Here is a 19,111-nt window from a genome sequence, read left to right as displayed (position 1 = left end):
GTTCGTGTGGTCCAGGAAGTTTGAAAAATACATAAAACCTCCATGTCTCTGACAAATCTCACTACACAAATTAATGTGATCAACGCACCATTCGAGTGGTCACTGTTGAATTCATGTGCTTAGATTTCATCTTTCAAACTTCATTTTTCAAACGTCATTTCAACAACAATCAACTCTACACCAATCTAACACAAAAGTTCTAAGGAAATTTATCAAAATCACCAATAAATCAAGCAATTTCATCAAAATTTTCAAATCGGAACCCTAACGCTAAACACGCAAATTTCACATCAAATCAACTAAATCTTGAACCAAAATGCATAAAGAGATGACAAGGATTATTTTACTAACCTTTTTGTCCATTTTCGTAGCCAGAAATGTCGCGAAAATCGCTTGAGAAAATTGATTGCACCAACTGCACGAAACGTGTGTTTGAATATTTTGTTTTCGTGCGTTGGACGACTAAACACAATGTTTTCTTCGTTTTTGAAATGAAGGGCATTTTTGTCTCTGCAGCAATTTAGGGCATTTTGGTTTAAAATTCAAAAACAAGGATAATTTTTTTTGCCCCCTTAACTTTAAGGAAATTTAATTAATTTCCCTTTCATAAATTCACTAAAAGAGATAAACTAGTAATTTATAGAAAAACAAAAATGTTTTCTTTAATAGGAGTGATTGAAGGATGAGGTTGGACAAATAAATTTTCAAACTTAATAGTAGGCAATGATCATATCATCAAATTTTGGATAGAAAATAGTCACTTGACCTACCTATTATTATCTTTATCCTATATCATATTTATTTGGTGAAATAACTATTTCCACCCTACATTTGATGAAACAAATTTCTGCCATTTAAGTTTGAAAAAATCAATGTTTTACTAATCTATAAAAGTCAACTATTAATTTTAACAATAAAGAGATATTATTGTCATTTTATCTAAATATTATAATAAAAGTATGATTTATTATCATTTTGTCTCAAAAATTTAAAATATTACAATAATAACCCTGTTGGAGTGAACTGTGAAAATTATTGTGGGAGAAATAAATGCCAGTTTTTTAAAGCCTACTATAGACGAATAAATATTTTTTCTTATAAAAATTATCATACTCACCCTTTTTTTTTAACATAACTATAGTTATTATGGTTTATAATATGACATTTAAAACTACTAAGAAGAGCATTGAAATTTAAAAAAATTTCAAAAACACCTTTTAACTTTTTTCAAATTTCAACTTTAAAATTTTATTAACACCTTTAATATTTTTAAAATTATAATTTACCTAAATATATAATTATATGTCATTGACACCTCTATGTATATTTACACTAATAAAATTTTTTATTATTTTTAATTGAAATGAATATATATTAAGGTACAAAAATTATTCAATAAAATTTTGAGGGCAAAGTATTATCTAATTTAAGGTTTTTTTTTTAAAATAATTTTATTAAAAAATTAATAAATTTTGTTAACAAATCTTACAAACTGGTGGAGAATTCACTTTTTCTGGATTGTCAGTTCATGAAACAATGGGTAGAAAATAGTCATTTGACCTATTTATTTTCATCTTTATTGTATAGCCTATAGGGGTGTATAATCCAAGTAACTGAACTGGTTAATCAGATTTGTGAGTTAAACTAAATTTTTGGTTTGATGAAAATTTCGAATTGAAACTGAATCAAATTTACACATTCTGATTGATAAATAAACTAAATTTATTGGATAACCGAACGGAATATTTGATTACCTAATTTTGAACCGATTTTTTAAATTAATATTACAATTATACCCTATTTCATCATGAACATTTAGACTTAATTTGAAAATACCTTGCCAATTGAGGCCTAATTGATTCTTAGGCAAAGAATTGCCTTTCTATATTCTTGGGCCTTGCTTTTAGAAGGGATAAGAATATATTGTTTTTTTGGGATAAGTATCAGCTAAAAGAGAGAAGTACAAATGTGGGGAAGATGACTGTTGAGAAGTCAATGGCGGAAAATGAACCACAACTGCCCATCTTCCCCTGGTTGTTTTTGCGAGGAACTCTTTCGGTTACCTACACACAATCCCTGTTTTTAACATTAGAACTATGAAAAATACAAAGGAAAATAATAGCAAAAAATTGACAGAGAAATATGGCCATGAATTTTTTTTTAGTCATTAAATTTTTATATAAAATATTATTTATTATATATTTAATTTAAAATCGGTTTGGTTTGGGAAATTAGTTTTTTCAAATTTTACAAACCGAAAACCAAATCAAAAATTTGGTTTTTTACAATTATTCAAATTGGTAATTGAATCAGTTTTTCAAATATCTTATTTTTCAGATTAATTTAGGGTTCAGATACTGGTTCAAGTTGATTTTGGGTTATTTTTAAACATCTTTAATAACCTATAAACCTATCTTCATCTTTGGAACTTGTCTTTTTCTCTAATGTTGTATATAAACACCCAGGTGTAATAAATGAAAAATTAGAGAAATTTACTCTCATTTTATCATGCGAGTTTAACTGGGGATAAGTGATAAAATTCAAACAATAAGGGGCATCTGAAAATTTCAGAAAACTTCGGGCCCTGTTTAATTTGAACCCTCAGTAACTGAAAAAAACCGTGTTAAACCAGGCGCCAAGTTTTGAATTTTCGTTCGTTACTCAAAGAGAAGAGGCAGAGCCATGGCCATTGAATGCCTAGTTCTCGGTAACCCATCTCTTCTCTTGACTCTCTTCTTCAATCTACAATCTCCACAAAGATTATCATTCGTTTGATTGACTTTTCCAGGAGCTGGGCAAGAAATCGGGAAGAGCTGCGTGGTTGTAACGATCAACGGCAAGCGAATAATGTTCGATTGCGGGATGCACATGGGCTACGACGATCACCGTCGTTACCCAGATTTCTCTCTCATATCAAAGTCCGGGGAATTCGATAATTCTCTCAGTTGCATCATCATTACTCATTTGTAAAACTCTACCTTTCATATTTGCTACTAATTTATTTTCTTTGATTGTTTTGCATTCACTTAATTCTTTCTATTTGGTAACTGCGGTTGGGATTTTGTACTTTTTTTTGTTTCAGTCACTTGGATCATGTTGGGGCACTTCCTTTCTTCACTGAAGTTTGTGGGTACAATGGACCTATTTATATGACGGTAAATCCATTATGTGTTTGATAAAATGTTTATCTCATGCTTTCACTTTGTGTGTAGTTCTTTTTCACAGGTCGAAGTAGAAAAATAAAGCGGCATATTTTCCCCCTTCTATGAAGCTCCATGTTGACTTCAATATGTTTCTTTTATGAACTCAAAGTCCAGAATTTTATAGACTTTTGATCTTTATATACGGCAATATAAGTGTGTAATATAAAATTGTTGTCTTGTAGTTCAGTTTAAAGTGTCCAGTATGTTGCAATATATTCAAAACATACTTTACCAAACGCCATGCTGATATTAATGGTGAACTTTATATAACATTTAACGACTGATGGATTTGGCTCTTCTCTAGCAGTTGATGCACTATTTTAAAAAGTTTAATATTATTCTTTTTCTCTTCATTTTCTAGTCCAATATCATTTTTTTCCAATTTGTGGATGGATATAGTTTCGGATGATTTTAGATTTGATTTCTTCATCATTCCAAAATATCATCCTTGTAGACTTATGTTTTAAAGGGAAATCTCAACTTCATTTCACATGCTAGCCACTTGTAACTCTTTCTTGCTTTATTAGTGCATAGTTCAATTGCTTATGTAAAATTTATAAATGTACTAAAATCTTAGTACTTCAGAATTTTGTGCTTGTAGCTTAGGGTATCTGCTGTTAAGTCATGCTAACATATTGGACAATTTATTCCATAAAATTACCATTTTTCTGGAGGGACAAGTTTAGTTCACTCTTATGTGTTTTTTACTTGTTGTTGGCTTGCATGTGGGGGCTCTTGTTTTCATAAAAGTTATACTTTTTGGACCAATCATGTTTGAAATTCAAATTATAAATTTTGATGTATTTCGATGAATGTCTACTGCAGTATCCAACAAAGGCATTGGCTCCTTTAATGTTGGAGGATTATCGAAAAGTTATAGTTGACCGAAGGGGAGAGGAAGAGCAATTTACTTCTGATCATATTGCAGAATGCATGAAGAAAGGTAGGATTTTCTCATTTTCTATGAGTGTAACTTGTTCTGGACTTTTCATTTTTTACAGTTTGGTAAATGCTGAATTGTAAAGTTGTATGCATCAAAATTGGAATACCTTACTTTAACACCAGTAATGTATTGTTTCCATTTAATTGTTTTGATTGAAACCTTTGAAGTTGTTATTGCATGGACTCCAACTTTTGTTCACACATATATTAATTTCTTCTTCTCTTTCATTTCTTTGCAATTTTATGCGGTCTTTAAGTCGTATTTCGCTTCATATATTCTTAAAGTTTCAAGCACATATATTAATGCATTAATGTGTTTTCACATTTCTGTTTCAAAATGGTTTCTCATTGCAGTCATAGCAGTAGATCTGAAGCAGACTGTGCAGGTTGACAAAGACCTTCAGATCCGTGCCTATTATGCTGGACACGTAAGATTTTTAAACTTAATTCTATAAACATAGGCCTTTTATCAGCCTTATCTGCACTAGATGGCAGCTCACACTGTGATGTAACTCCTATACTGTCCTTCATATCCAGCTTAACTGCCTAAGAATTGCATATACACATTGAAATTAAACTGAGAGAAATGCATATTGTATGAAAGACATATCGCTTCTCTTTTCTAAGATACACCAGTTAAATACATGTATAACTATGCTTTTTTTTATTATTATTTTTTTCAATTTATAAATTTCAATTAGACTCCTTTCTAATCCTTGTATGAGCAGATTTAGACCCAAGATCTCTTGTATAAGCACACCAATCAACTGACCTACCTAGTACTCATAGATTTGACTACATCAGTTAGGGGTTACATAAAATTGTCAGGTTCTCATGTTCCAACTTTTCCCAAGTGGTTATTTAACATGGTAACAGGGGCTGTTGATCAAGTGGTCATGTGTCTGAATTCCGTTGTATAATCGAATTAGAGTATGCTTTGTTTATGTTTGTTACAATGTTCTTGGTTTTGATTGTGTCAGATCTACGTGCCTTATATGTGTGTAGATATGCTAGTGTTCACATACTGCTATTAGGTTCTTACTCATCAACTTAAGCATCTGGATAAACTGCTAATATATTTGACAGGCACATTCATTACTAAATAAACATTTTGTGTGCTTCAAGTGTGAAACACAAGACTGTTTAATGATCCACATGATATGTCGTTTAAAAGTTCTTGACAGATCATTTTCATTATTAACTCATAATATTTTTCATCAGGAATTTTGAAAATGTCGTCCACATGTCATTGAGTTACAAGTCTCATTGTTTATGGTGTTTAAGGTGCTTGGAGCTGCAATGTTCTATGCAAAGGTGGGGGACACTTCTATGGTGTACACGGGAGATTATAATATGACTCCAGATAGACATCTTGGAGCTGCTCAAATTGATCGACTACAGCTGGACCTCCTTATAACAGAGTAAGGAACCTATATGCACGCATTTTTAAGTTGTGTGTAGTCCCATCTGCACATAAATAGGAAAAAACTATTAGCTACTGGTGACAATCTTCTGGAGTGTGTGATTCAATTTATCTTAGTTTGACGGAAGGAGAAAGACTTATGCCATTCATCACTTATCTTTGCCATAAAGGCAATTAATTTTTCTAGCCAGGTTTGGATGACCTAATTCTATAAAGGAATAATCAGAAGACCAGCACATTGCCAATACTCCATTATACTACATCATTTTGCAAATTTCATTCTGATCTTTAATTGGGTATATCATCATTATAATTTCTCAAATGAATATCAAGTTTTCTTCTTAACCTTTTCTTCTCATCTGAAAAATAATATACGGATATTTTTATGATTTTTATCCTGAATGGTTATGAAAATCACGATGGACAGATACTGGGCATACAACTCTCATTTCTATCCTGAGTTGATAGTTTCTGGCTGTATTTATCTTTCTGGCCTTAAAGTATTTCCATTTAATTATATAATTTTGTTAAAAAATGAACCTCTGGAATCATGATTTAGAGGCAAAATCAGGTGATGCTGTTTCTCTACGGCTTAAACTACACAAAATCAAGACAACTGTGTTCCTGGAGTGATATAATGGTTGTCCAGAGGCATCTTTTAATTATTTGATTGAGGGAAGAATTGATGCTCAGTGAACAGAGTGAATTTTTGGTTATAAATCTTGACATGAGTGAATTAATTTTCTTTTCCCCATTGAATTGGATATATTTTTGTTTTTGACCTCTATTGTCATTTAGTACTTGAGTTCCAAATTGAATATTTGGCTTTATTTTAGCATTGGTTTAATTATCTTTAATCAGCTAAAGATTTTTTTAAAGATAATATTTGTCAGTTTTTGCTGAGATGAAAATTGCATTCAAAATCTCAATATTTTATAACCATCTTCTCTATTAAATGAATATATTATTCAAACATGAATTCTTATGAACCTATTTCTTCCTTATACATGACTGTCTACACCAGGTCTAGGTTAAAGGATGTTTTCTAATTCTTCTGACAAGAATTCTGCTTCAGGTCCACATATGCAACAACTATACGGGATTCAAAATATGCTCGGGAGAGGGAATTTCTTAAAGCTGTACGTAAATGATAAGACTGTTGAATTCTCAACTATTTATTATATTCTTAAATTTTTTGCTAATTTTTTCTTCCATAACCAACTAGTGGTAAAGAGATTTGTTTATCCTCAGAGTACCTCAGAGGTTAATCAAATCTGCAGGGATCTTTTTCTGCTGCTTCTGATAGTCAGTGCCAAAGAATTTAGAAAGTTCATGATTATGTATCTGGATGAGTGCCTATGAGTATGTGCTTTGATTTATCTTTGACCCAGCATATAGTTGATTCTGTAGCCTTCTTCAACTTTATCTGTAGCTGTGGCATTAATTTTTTTATATTTTTACGGATGCTTTCAGCATAAGTGATATTTTGGTTGATCTTTGACTCTTTTTATGGATATCTATAATATGCTACTGTGAAAAAATATTGAAAGAATCTTAGTCATGCGTGGTTGTGTCATCTATAACTTCCTATACTTGGTTTGTAGCCTTCTTCAACTTTATCTGTAGCTGTGGCATTAATTTTTTTATATTTTTACGGATGCTTTCAGCATAAGTGATATTTTGGTTGATCTTTGACTCTTTTTATGGATATCTATAATATGCTACTGTGAAAAAATATTGAAAGAATCTTAGTCATGCGTGGTTGTGTCATCTATAACTTCCTATACTTGGTTTACATATTTGTACAAGTTATTGAATATTCTTTTTAGTTATTATTTGTTTTATGATAAAACTCAACGAAATTGCTGTTTCATCATTTACTTGCTTAACTAATTTACATTCACATTAAATCTTCTTACACTATACATTTTTGGTTTCCATTTACTTGCATTAATATCATTCAATTTATATTATTCAAAATCCCTCTGATAGTAGTATGTTTCTGTGTTTGAAAAATTCCTTTAGGTTCATAAATGTGTTGCTGGTGGAGGAAAGGTGCTTATTCCAACATTTGCCCTCGGAAGAGCTCAGGTTTTTTTGTTGCACAAACTTTTATTTTGCTTTCCTTGATTAATTGGAATGTGAACTATGACTTCATGCCTAAGTAACTTGTAGAGATTTTAAGATTTACCAAACATAGGTATGCAACAAAGAAATAAGTACTGTGGTTTGCAAATCATAAGAGAGAGTTTGGAAGGATTGTTTCTGCTGTGAAATTAAGTGCTGCTCTATCTTTTGCTCTGTTAAGAGCTTCAGGAAAAGAGTGGGGTGACTCAAAGGTTAACATGTTTTGAACATCTAGCCACTCTATCTCTTCCTCTCTTCACTTCACTGGGAACTAGACATTTTATCTTTGAGAGTCCATTCCTTATGCTTTCTGTGTCTTCTAAAATTCCTGGTCATGGATGCTTCTGCATATCTAAGTAATTGTTTTATTGATATAAATATCAATAAAGTCAGTTTGTAATTACCCTTCACTCTTTTATATAAAATGTTATAGTCTTTAAACTTAGAATTTGACATATAAGATTTTGACTTCTTGCTCCTAGAGAGCTGAAAATTTTCTTAACAATTTTGTAGGACTTAGGACCACATATTGTGTGAGATTTTACCTTGATAGGATTGCTCGTGAAGACATACCTTTTTTTTTCTTTTGTAGATCTACAACTTGTATCCTTGTTTACTGCATTGTAGAAGTCATAGATGTGATCTATATATGGATTTTATAACTTGACTATGAATAATTGCTATTACCATGGAACAGTTAAGAAAATCATTTCCTTTTTCTTTTTGACAATATTCTTAATTATCATACAGGAACTCTGCATATTGTTGGATGATTACTGGGAGCGTATGACTCTTAATGTGCCTATTTACTTTTCAGCAGGTTTGCTAAATTTGCTATTTTATTTATGTAAAATTCTTTGTTTGCTTGACTTTGGTTAGTCAGTATATTCTAAATCATGATATTCTTCTTTGTTCATGTATAAATAAGATGTGTAATTATAGGTCTAACAAGTTGAGAGTGATAATCAAGCTCTATTTGCTATGTTCTCATTGAAGATTTGAAAATTAATATTTAAACAACCAGAGAGCCAGCCTAGGCAATTGCAAGGTCACATGAGATTTTTGAGAACTATGTTGTTTATCTCAGTGTTACACTATTGTATGATATCTGTGGCTGAGATTGTCAAGATGTTATTAGCTTAAACTTGAAATGGATGCCTTAGTTGATAATACAAAGTTTTCTCAGGAACCCATATATGCAGGTTCTTGATGTTTTATTGGCATGCAGCTTATCATCTATTTTACGGTTTTTTATTAATTTTATCTGTATGATTTAGAAGTACTTATGGAAATAATATTTGATGGTGAATGCTCACTAATAAGTGGAGAAACTTGCCTTAGGTGCTCTCTTGTTGGCATTTTTCTTTTTCTACCGGTAGGCAATCATGATTCATATTTCTGTTGATGACTGGATTCTTGTTTTTCAGGTTTGACCATTCAAGCCAATATGTATTATAAAATGCTAATTAGTTGGACTAGCCAGAAAGTCAAAGAGACATACGCCACACATAATGCATTTGACTTTAAACATGGTACGTATAACTTTTTATCCTTTCTTCTGAGGAAGTATTAGTATCAATTCTTCTGAGGAAGATATCTGTATATTCCTAAAGATATCTGCTTCAAATTATATTGTTTTCCCTGTTATCTACAGTGGCATACCCAAAATTTAGAATAGAAACAATATGTATTCTTAATCAGTCTTGTCTCTTTTAAGGGGCATTCTTCTATCTGAGTGCCATTTCTTGTTTCAGAGTTCTCTCCTGGCATATTACTCTGATTGCCAATTTACTATTGGAAGCCTGATATTGTTGGCCACATGTATGTCATATGTTACGATAAGACGGTAGTTTTCACACCAGTTCAATTCAATTCCTGTAGAAATTTGTATTTTTGACTTTTGTTAACATAAAAAATGGGTTCTATACAGTCTGAGAAGCAAGTGAATTATTGATTGTCTTCTTGATTCAGTGAATGAAGTCGAAGTACTTAGTTTCCAAATTGGCATGTGATTATCTCCAAATCTCTTTCAATGTACAAACTATCACCCCTCTAAAGTTTTGACTGTTTTTACATAATCACAACATTTTAGAACACTTCCAAACAATTTTTATAAGAGCATATAAAAAGCTTGGTTTATGACTTCTTCAAACTTTCATGTCAATTACTTTTTGTACAGGTGAAAAATTTTACTTCATTTGCTCAGATTAGGATAACTTAGAACATTGCTCTTTAATCTTTCATGATATATATCTGCTCCAAAATAATTGAACAATGTTAATTTCAATTTTTGGAACAGCTTAGTTTAATTTCAATTTTTGGAACAGCTTAGTTATCCATTGCAGAAGAAACAATATTTCAACTCAAGTTGTAATTAAGAGTTACTTTTTTCTTTTATATCATTACATGATTGTTTTGCTTAAACGGTTACATCTCTATCTTATTTGTGTTTGGATATTGCAGTTCGTAAATTTGACCGCTCTTTGATAGATGTTCCGGGTCCTTGTGTTCTTTTTGCAACGCCAGGGATGATTAGTGGTGGTTTTTCTCTTGAGGTTTTTAAACATTGGGCTCCATCTGAAATGAATCTTGTCACATTACCTGGGTAAGAACTTTGTTATTTGGTTTTTTTGTTGGGCATACATGATAAAGTGATCATGCTGTGATTTAATGTTCATTTGTTTGATAGAAAACTGCATTTGTATGCTTATGTTTTCAAGCCAATCTCTGATGCATTTTTGGGGATTTATATTAAAGATATAAGAAAAAGAAATGAAAGAAGAAACATTTCTAGATTTATTAGTGGTTATTTAATAGTTACTGGATGATTTATCTGTCTTAGGGCATCTATTGAATTATTAAACTGACTTATCTTCATGGTTATCGGGTTTTCTAGAATAAGATAGCCTTTTGCTGTGACTCAGCGTTAATCTCCTGGCTGATTGCTGGTATGATTCTTTATGTCGTTACTGACTCATTGCTAACTTAGATATGCATAAAGAATGTTTTACTATTGCTATTACTTGAAGGTCACTGTAAAAGCAGTTATCTTTTCTCACACTGCTTCATAAGAGAGGTAACTAAATGCACATCAAACACTATACCTGTGTCAAGAATGTTCTTTGAAAAATCTTTTTGACTTGGGATTAGGATTGTCAATGTTCTTCTGAAAAGAAAAGTGAGTTCTTGTAGCACAAAGGTAGTTGCCGCCAATAGGAATTCGTTTCATGAATCTGGACTATTCTTTGGGTACAAGTGAGCCTCACTATCGGGGGCAATGTATGATAAATGATCTGTCTAAATTGAGGCATTTAGTTTGTAATTTTTCAAGTCAAGCCAAAAATAGATTTGGGAATTCAACAGATAGCTTCTACAGAGAATTTATATGTTATGGCAGTGGGATATGTGCTTTTTTAATTATCGATATATGTTATGGGCTTGGAGACTTATTTCAATTTATGAATCCTCTTTTTTCTTTTTTATTTGTAGGTATTGTGTGGCAGGAACCATAGGACATAAATTGATGTCAGGAAAGCCCACCAAAATTGATTTGGACAAGAAGACCCAAATTGATGTCCGATGTCAGGTTCAAATTCATCCCTTACCACTGTTAATTTATTTTCACATCATCTTATGAATTTTTTTTTTTCAATCTTTCATTTCGTCTCTTTTCACATATTGCAGTATGCTCAAGTTTTTCTATTGCTATTTTCATTTAAAGCAAAAGTTGGTATCTCAGGTTAAATCTATGAAGTATTAAATTTGTTTTGCCAAGTTATTACGACAACCCACAGTGCTGTGACAGATGTCAAATTGATGATCCGAAGTTATTAATCTCTTCATTCCATGAAAGTCCAACTCTTTCATTACGCAAATCATATTATCCATCTGGTTTGGTTTCTCCAATCTAGGTAGAATGACAGAGGTGAATAGTTTCTGAGGTGCATTTAAGTCTTTATTGAAACTTGGTGTTTGAAATATACACATATATCATAGGGCATGAAACTATTATCTTATTTGAACAAGAAGAGTTTCTGGAAAAAAGATAGTGATCATGTATGCTGTAGTATAGTGTCCAGCACTAAAATCTGAATGTCATGTAGTATTTAAGCATGTTAATGTATCTGCCTTAAAGGGTCTCTTCCCCACCAAAAATGGGATTCATTATGTTATCTTTGCCCATCTGTATCCTCTCTATGTTTTGACAGTGCAATATATGACTTTCTTTTGTTTGCGCTTCCTTGTGTCAATGTTGTTTATTGTCTTAGATTTCCTAACTGCGTTTTCTGTTTCCAGATTCATCAACTATCTTTTAGTCCTCACACAGATGCAAAAGGAATTATGGATCTTGTTAAATTTCTCACCCCACAGCATGTAATACTTGTACACGGCGAGAAACCAAAGATGGCTACTTTAAAAGATAGAATACAGTCTGAATTGAGGATTCCATGTTATGATCCTGCAAATAATAAATCGGTGCACATTCCTTCAACTCACTTTGTGAAAGCTAATGCTTCTGATGCATTCATCCGAAGTTGTTTGAATCCTAACTTTAAGTTCTTAAAAGGTGGTTCAGAAGAGAACTTTGACTCTGGTTCAAAAGGCACAAGTGCCTTGTCACTGCTGCAAATAAGTGACGAAAGAGTTCTGGAAGGGATTCTAGTCTTGGAGAAAAGCAAGAAGGCAAAGATTGTACACCAAGTTGAGCTTCTGCTTATGTTTGGAGAAAAAGAACACAAGCTTCAGTTTGCCTATTGTTGCCCTGTAAGTATTGACAAGTTAGAGAAGGCCACAACCACAGATCTTACTCCAGAAACTAATTCACTTTATGTTTTTCAAACATCCTCTCTGATTCAATTACTATCCACAAGATTATCGAGTGAACTTTCTGAAGGAAACATTGTAGTTCTGGGGGAACATCTGCAGGTGGAATCATTTCAATTATCAATTTGTTTGAAGGACAACTGCCCATATAGAAAAAGTGGTACATCGCAGCAGAAAAAATCTGAAGCAGTATTCTTTTGCTGCACTTGGTCAGTGGCAGATGAGAAGCTTGCATGGAAAATCATTTCAATCATGGAGAATTTTAATTAGACTTAAATGTCTCATCGTCATGCAGCTTTTTATGAGAATGCCCTTAAGTTGTTTATGGTGAGCTCAATTATGTGCTCGCAGAGAGGGGTATTTTTTTAATCAATCATGGAGAACTCCAACACAAGTGCAACTTCAAGTCATCCGGCGCTGTTGTATTCATCAATTTATTGTTGATCATATGGAGTTGTTTATGTTAAAGGTAATCTACTCTGAACTTTTTGGTGCAGGTGTTTCGTGAAGTGTTGCACAAGAACGACGTAGGAGCCATTGGCTTGTGACATTTTGCATATCACTTCTTGACATATTTAAGAAAAAGGGTATTAGCAAAATAGGTCAGACAGTCTTTCAAAGTCATTGTTTTAATTTGTGTTTGTTATGAATAATGTAATATCCTAGCAAGAAATTGATATTTTTTAGACTTGACAGTTTATGCTTTTGGGTTATGTGACTAGCAAAGACCCCAACCTAAACTTGATCCAAATTAATATCATACCAAAGACACCCAAACTGAATTATGAATGTGTTGATATAATATAAATTGAATTAATCTAATTAGGTCGTACTATGTCAAAATATAGTTCGTTTGACCCACTTAACTTAAAATGACATATTCTATATATTTTTCATTTATATATGATTTGACCATTTTAACTCAAAACAACTCAAACACAACACCTATATGAAGATCTTGGTTTGGTTATGCAGGGTCAATATGGACATGACTTGATTTATAAATGGATTAACCAAATATGATTGAATTAGAATTTGTGTAGAAAATACTCAATATTAAATCTATTTTTATTTGTCATATTATATCGTAAATTGTCAACTCTAATATGTTTGCAATAAAAGACTTATTTTTAAACTTCGAAGATTCACTGTGGAAGTCTTTGAAATAGCTTTAACACTAATGTAAACTTAAAAGTAGTAGTAAGAGGAAATCTCAGTTGTCTTCTTTAGCGCGGGGCAAAAACAATGGAAAATCTCACTATTTTTAAATTCAATGGACGAACAAATTTAAAACCCAACTAGACGTTAACCTAGTCAAAGTATTATTCTATAGATTAACCCACCGATTGAGTAGAACAATGATATTAATATAATATCATTATATGATATAACTAAAATTTTGAAATTAAATATATTATATATATTTACTAAATAATATTGAATAACAAACACTTTTAACTTAATGATTTTTGTATCGATCCAATTGTGTTATAAAACGAGGTTCAACTCTCTTTATTCTCAATATCAAATACATATAACCATAGACACTCCTTTCAATGTATTCTCAAATTGGCAACTCTAGCTCTGAAAAAGCCAGTCTTTCCTTTCCTAGCGACAAAATGTTATATGATTGACTTGTCAAAAATGAGTATTTCTTGATGCACTAAAATAGGTAACAAACATTAGAATAAAGACTGTGCATTAATTAAGTAGTGTACATGAATTTATTATGCATCAATAATGCTACATTCCTTTCATAAGATGAATCTCAAATTTTGTAGACCTGGCTCATGTCAGATTTGCTTTATGCAAACTAAGCAACACAAAAAACAAAGAGAAAGGGTCTTTTCCCTCGAACACATTTCCCACCAAAATCACTCACTCTTCCGTTTTCGCCAATCAGATCCAAGATCTTACAATCCAACGGCTCTAATCCCAATAATTCAAGTCACACGGATCACTGTCCAATCCAACGGCTACGTATGCCTCATCTCTTCCTATATAAACGTCGTCCTCGTCTTATCTTTTCATCCGCCTTAACAAACAAACATCCAGAGAGTGACCAAAGGAAAACTGAAGAAAAAAGACAAGAATGTCAGGAAGAGGAAAGGGAGGTAAAGGATTGGGAAAGGGAGGAGCAAAGCGGCACCGTAAGGTTCTCAGAGATAACATTCAGGGGATCACGAAGCCGGCCATTCGGCGTCTGGCGAGGCGTGGCGGAGTCAAGCGTATCAGCGGTTTAATCTACGAAGAAACTCGCGGTGTTCTGAAGATCTTTCTGGAGAACGTGATTAGAGACGCCGTGACGTACACGGAGCACGCTCGCCGGAAGACCGTTACGGCCATGGACGTCGTTTATGCTCTGAAACGACAGGGGCGAACTCTGTATGGTTTCGGGGGATAGGGTTAGGGTTAGGGTTAGGGTTAGTTTTGTTTTCTTGCGTATGAATGGAAATTGTAATGAATTAAAGGAGATTTGTATGGGAATTGACTCATCTCTGAATCTGAAGGATTGGTAGAGAAAATGGCAGTGGCAGCATAATAATAATGAACATTGTATGAGTAATTCTCTTATCGCTTAAGACTAAAAACATAGTATAGCATAAAAGCCCCAGCTCATGAGTGTTGGTCCTCTCTCTTCCTCATACAACCAAGAAGCCTAACTTAACATTCAGTATTCCATTACTCATCTACCTGTCTATTGAACACAACTGATACAAGTAAAGGAGCATTAAAAAAGAAAGGGTTATTATTCATTGAGTAATAATGAATTTCAGTCTTTCAGACTTCAACAATATATATTTGGAACAAATCATAATCTTCTCAATTCCCATACATAATCTGCTCCAATCGAGGTTGACCAAAGTAGTCAAACAGTATCCATGGCTGACTGCAGGGAATCAGTTCAACTTCCTCCTCACCACATGAAGTTTCCACTAATTCAATATTCTCAACAGATTGAGTCCTCACACATTCCTGTAAAATCTGAAATATCTCCTCCTCAAATGAAGAAATAAAAAAGGGGCTATTAGAAATACCCTCATCATATTCTTCATCCTCACTAAGCCGTGACTCTATGTTTCTTAATACGACCCGTTCCTCAACACACATCTGAGCTTTTTCAACACCGTGCAGTAAATGAGTCAACTCTGCATATTCATGTTTCACTTTCTGAGTCAATTCAAGAAGAAGCAATTTCTGGGTAAAATGATCCCCATGCCTTCTCTCCTTCCCCTTCCCCTTCCCTTTCCCCAGTACAGAGAAATTAGTAGAAGCAGCATTCTTGGCGTTCGTGATTTTGTTGTACTTATGAATCAGTTGGAGGCAAGATTCAGAATCCTCAGGCCAAGAATCGAAGGAGCTGGTACTGGAAGATGGGTCTTCGTGTTTGCAAATAAACAGAACATCAACGTCGCAAAGAATGCTCAATTCCTTGCTCTTTTTCTTCAAACATTGGAGTCTCTTTGGGTTCTTTTTTGATGTCTTCATTGTCATTGCGAGAGAAAAAGAAATCAACAAAATCAGCCACTTGCAGAGAGCCGAAGAGAAATCAAGAAAATCAAGAAAAACTCAAGGAATGAATATCGAAATCGTTGCCGCAGCTGCTTCCTTTATACAGTTGGAGCTGGCGCCAAGTTGACCGTTGGAGAGTATTAAAAAAATAATTAAAAAAATAATTTTTTTTAATTAAAAAAAACATTTGACTAACTTGTTTTTCATATAATATAATCTCTTGCATTAAGCGTATTCGTGTTGAGATTATTATTAATTTGATCAAGGACAGAATTGACGGTCAGTGAACAGAGCAACTTTTCTGTTCATAAATCTTGAATTCTTTTTCTACTTCCCATTGAATTGGAAACATATTTCTTTTCGACCAGATTGAATATTTTTGCGTAGGTTTAAATATCTTTAATCAGCAAAAGTAAATTTTCTAAAGATGAGATTAAAATTATATTCAGAATCAAACTAAACCAACAAGCACACAATTGCTACGTCTGAGCGGTTTGATCAAATTCTATACTTCAGCATAAACATAAAGAGCTCAAGAAAGAACTCTTGTTATTAGATTCAGAAAGAAGAATAATGAAAACATCAATTGTGTTACTAAAAAAAAACGACCTCATCTGCTTAATTTACTAAAAGCAACTAATGGGCCATGTAACCACAGCAACTTCGTAATCACCCCCACCGCCATTGCCATCTTCTGAAAGATGAGGAAGACGACGTTAGTTTATAACAGGCGAAGGAAGCTACAAAGGAGATGCAAGAAATGGGCCACAAAGAAGCAAGGACAAAAGGGTGTAGATAAAGACAAGTGAGGGACCCAAAACAAGTGCGTTTGGGATTCCTGGAGGAGATACAACGGGACTTCAATTGATCTGCCAGGGCATATTATAATACGAGCCTTATAAGAACTACATCTCAAAAATTAACTATTGAGATGGGAGAACCCAAGATTATATAAACCCTACATTAGTTATCCATACATTTTAATATGAAATTCAAGTCTCATACCTTATACTTAGAATGCTAACATATTATAATACAAATTTATATTTATAATAATATAAAAATATATTATTTATGAGGGTTTTTTGTTTTTGCTGAGTTTTTTGTTTAGCCATCATGTATTACAGCTTCTTTTCAACACGGTTCTCTCTTTTCAAAGTCAGAAGATTAATACTACTCCAAGAAATTATGCGAAGAGTGAAGAGGAGAAATAAATTTGTTAGCCTCGTTAGAACTTACTTCAATGTGGTGTTGTTTAGTCAATAAATGGTTCCCATCTCAATCAAATCGATTTCAGATTCAGATAAGAATTTTGTTCTTCATTTTCCAGTCTGCACTACTTCATTTTAAAAGAGAGTGATCTGATGGTTATGTTTAAGTCAAATTGTGTTTTCTAGGTAGTCCTTCTAAGGTTGAGAATGTTTCATATATATAAACACTTGAGAATGATTGTTACTTGGTTAATGAGAACACAGAAAAGAAGTTTTCAATAATTTTCCGAATCTCTTCATGGTATCTGACTCTTCTAACCAACGTCGAGTGACCTATCTTTTGGATCTACAAAGTCGCCACTTCTACCTCAGATTGGGAACTTTCCTATCAAGGCTGCAAGCTGTGAATGATAATCGACGTTATTGGCGTGGTTAGGCTTTCTTCTCAGCAGGCCACACATGAATTGGAAGAATTAATGGTATTGTCCTCCATAACAGCAGCTAGATTTGAGATGTTGGGAAATCAATTGTGTGTGGTAGGAAAATATTTTGTAGTAAGAACTGAATCTTTATAAAGCAAAGAAGATAGTGAAGAAGGAGTTTTGAATGACAAGAATGTTGGTAGCCAGTTTTGTTGTATAACAAGCAATTCAGAATTGGTAGAAGTGATGGTTTAGTTTTAGAGAGGATTCTTACTGAAGTGATGACCTAAATAGTTTCAGAGAGGATCCCTTATTGAATCTTCGTTGTTATAATAAAAGTGAAAGCTCATTCAAAAAAGGTTCTTTATTGAATTCTCAGGAAGAATTTTTCCTTGCTTTAAGTGTTCTTTTTCAGTTTTATGTTGGAAATTTTTTATATGGGTTAACATTAATTATATTTTGATTTCACAAAATCAAGTAATTGAATAGTCAAATATCGATTTATATATGGATTTGAGTAGAGATGACAATCTGGACCCGACTTTAGGGGTCCTGACCCTCCCCAACTCTAATAGGGAAGGGATTCCCCGATAGAAACCGGGAAGGGGAAGGGGAAGGGGATGGGGAAGAAAAAAATCCCCGCAATTGGGGACGGGCCCGGGATGGGGATACATGTGTCCCCTCCCCGCCCCTATCCTCGCCCTTTATATCAATATATTTATTTAAAATACTAATATATTTTTATAGTTTTAAATTATTTATGTTTTTTAAATTTATTTAGATTTTTGTTGTACATATTAAATGGGTTAATATATTATATTTATGATATTTGAAATAGTAGATTAATTTTAATTTTGCTTAATTTTGTTATTTAATAGATTTATATTGTATTTACAAGGTAAAAAAAATATATTTTTTTGCCGGTATGGGGAGAGGATTTTTCCCCGCAGGGATGAGGAGGGGATGTGGAGAGGATTTTTCTTTTCGGGGAGGGGATGGGGAATCATTTTCATCCCCGTAGCGGGGACGGGTCGAGGACGGGGATTTAGATCCCCTCCCCACCCCTCCCCGTTGCCATCTCTAGATTTGAGTGATCAATAAATATATGTTTAATACACTTAAAAATTATTGGTTTGAATGAACGGTTTAGTATGCGTCTTTGATTATTGAACTTTTAATGAGAGAGTCTAAATAATCTCATATAAATTAGCTAGATCCGCATTCTAAAACCTAATTTTTGATATGTTTATCCATTCAAAATAGTTATAAAAAGGTTTCTAAAGTAAAAGACTACTCATAACGTATTTTCAAGTTTTAGATTATTATTAAAGATCTTTGGTTTCAGATGCATGACTCAAATAAGTTTTTCTATATCTCTAATCATTAATTTTATATTTAATTTAATTATAAAATTTAATATTTTATAATTTATACGTATTTAGATTA

The 19,111-nt window shown here is 32.9% G+C and overlaps 2 protein-coding genes and 1 non-coding gene across 3 annotated transcripts; 2 read left to right on the top strand and 1 right to left on the bottom strand.

Annotated features, from left to right (window-relative positions):
* Nucleotides 1-1,964: 1,964 nt before the first annotated feature.
* Nucleotides 1,965-2,083, bottom strand: LOC123217829. Its single transcript, XR_006502564.1, has one exon. It is a non-coding gene; the product is annotated as a small nucleolar RNA snoR135 (small nucleolar RNA).
* A 505-nt stretch (nucleotides 2,084-2,588) lies between these two features.
* On the top strand, nucleotides 2,589-13,192 carry LOC123216232 (cleavage and polyadenylation specificity factor subunit 3-II-like). The gene is made up of 13 exons (XM_044636630.1): nucleotides 2,589-2,707; nucleotides 2,789-2,966; nucleotides 3,083-3,155; nucleotides 4,029-4,146; nucleotides 4,500-4,573; nucleotides 5,430-5,566; nucleotides 6,644-6,707; nucleotides 7,594-7,659; nucleotides 8,446-8,515; nucleotides 9,123-9,227; nucleotides 10,159-10,300; nucleotides 11,185-11,281; nucleotides 11,992-13,192. Exons 1-13 carry the CDS (start codon nucleotides 2,683-2,685, stop codon nucleotides 12,787-12,789), a joined length of 1,947 nt encoding a protein of 648 aa, XP_044492565.1. The 5' UTR covers nucleotides 2,589-2,682; the 3' UTR covers nucleotides 12,790-13,192.
* Nucleotides 13,193-14,414: 1,222 nt separating this feature from the next.
* LOC123216236 (histone H4) lies at nucleotides 14,415-15,085 on the top strand. Its single transcript, XM_044636634.1, has one exon. The coding sequence runs from the start codon at nucleotides 14,612-14,614 to the stop codon at nucleotides 14,921-14,923; it is 312 nt and encodes a 103-aa protein (XP_044492569.1). The 5' UTR covers nucleotides 14,415-14,611; the 3' UTR covers nucleotides 14,924-15,085.
* Nucleotides 15,086-19,111: the final 4,026 nt, after the last annotated feature.

Source organism: Mangifera indica, chromosome 5 (assembly GCF_011075055.1).
Source record: "Mangifera indica cultivar Alphonso chromosome 5, CATAS_Mindica_2.1, whole genome shotgun sequence".
Classification (NCBI taxonomy): domain Eukaryota; kingdom Viridiplantae; phylum Streptophyta; class Magnoliopsida; order Sapindales; family Anacardiaceae; genus Mangifera; species Mangifera indica.
Note: the sequence above shows the minus strand (reverse complement) of the source record. Positions and strands in the feature narration are given on the sequence as shown.

What these genes read in the sequence shown, in the direction of transcription:
- LOC123216232 (XM_044636630.1), top strand. Translation starts at nt 2,683, where the DNA reads ATGGCCATTGAATGCCTAGTTCTCG. An exon ending in TGCATCATCATTACTCATTT is followed by an intron (nt 2,967 to 3,082) that starts GTAAAACTCTAC and finishes TTTTTGTTTCAG; the next exon opens with TCACTTGGATCATGTTGGGG. An exon ending in GTGCCTATTATGCTGGACAC is followed by an intron (nt 4,574 to 5,429) that starts GTAAGATTTTTA and finishes ATGGTGTTTAAG; the next exon opens with GTGCTTGGAGCTGCAATGTT.
- LOC123216236 (XM_044636634.1), top strand. Translation starts at nt 14,612, where the DNA reads ATGTCAGGAAGAGGAAAGGGAGGTAAAGGATTGGGAAAGGGAGGAGCA.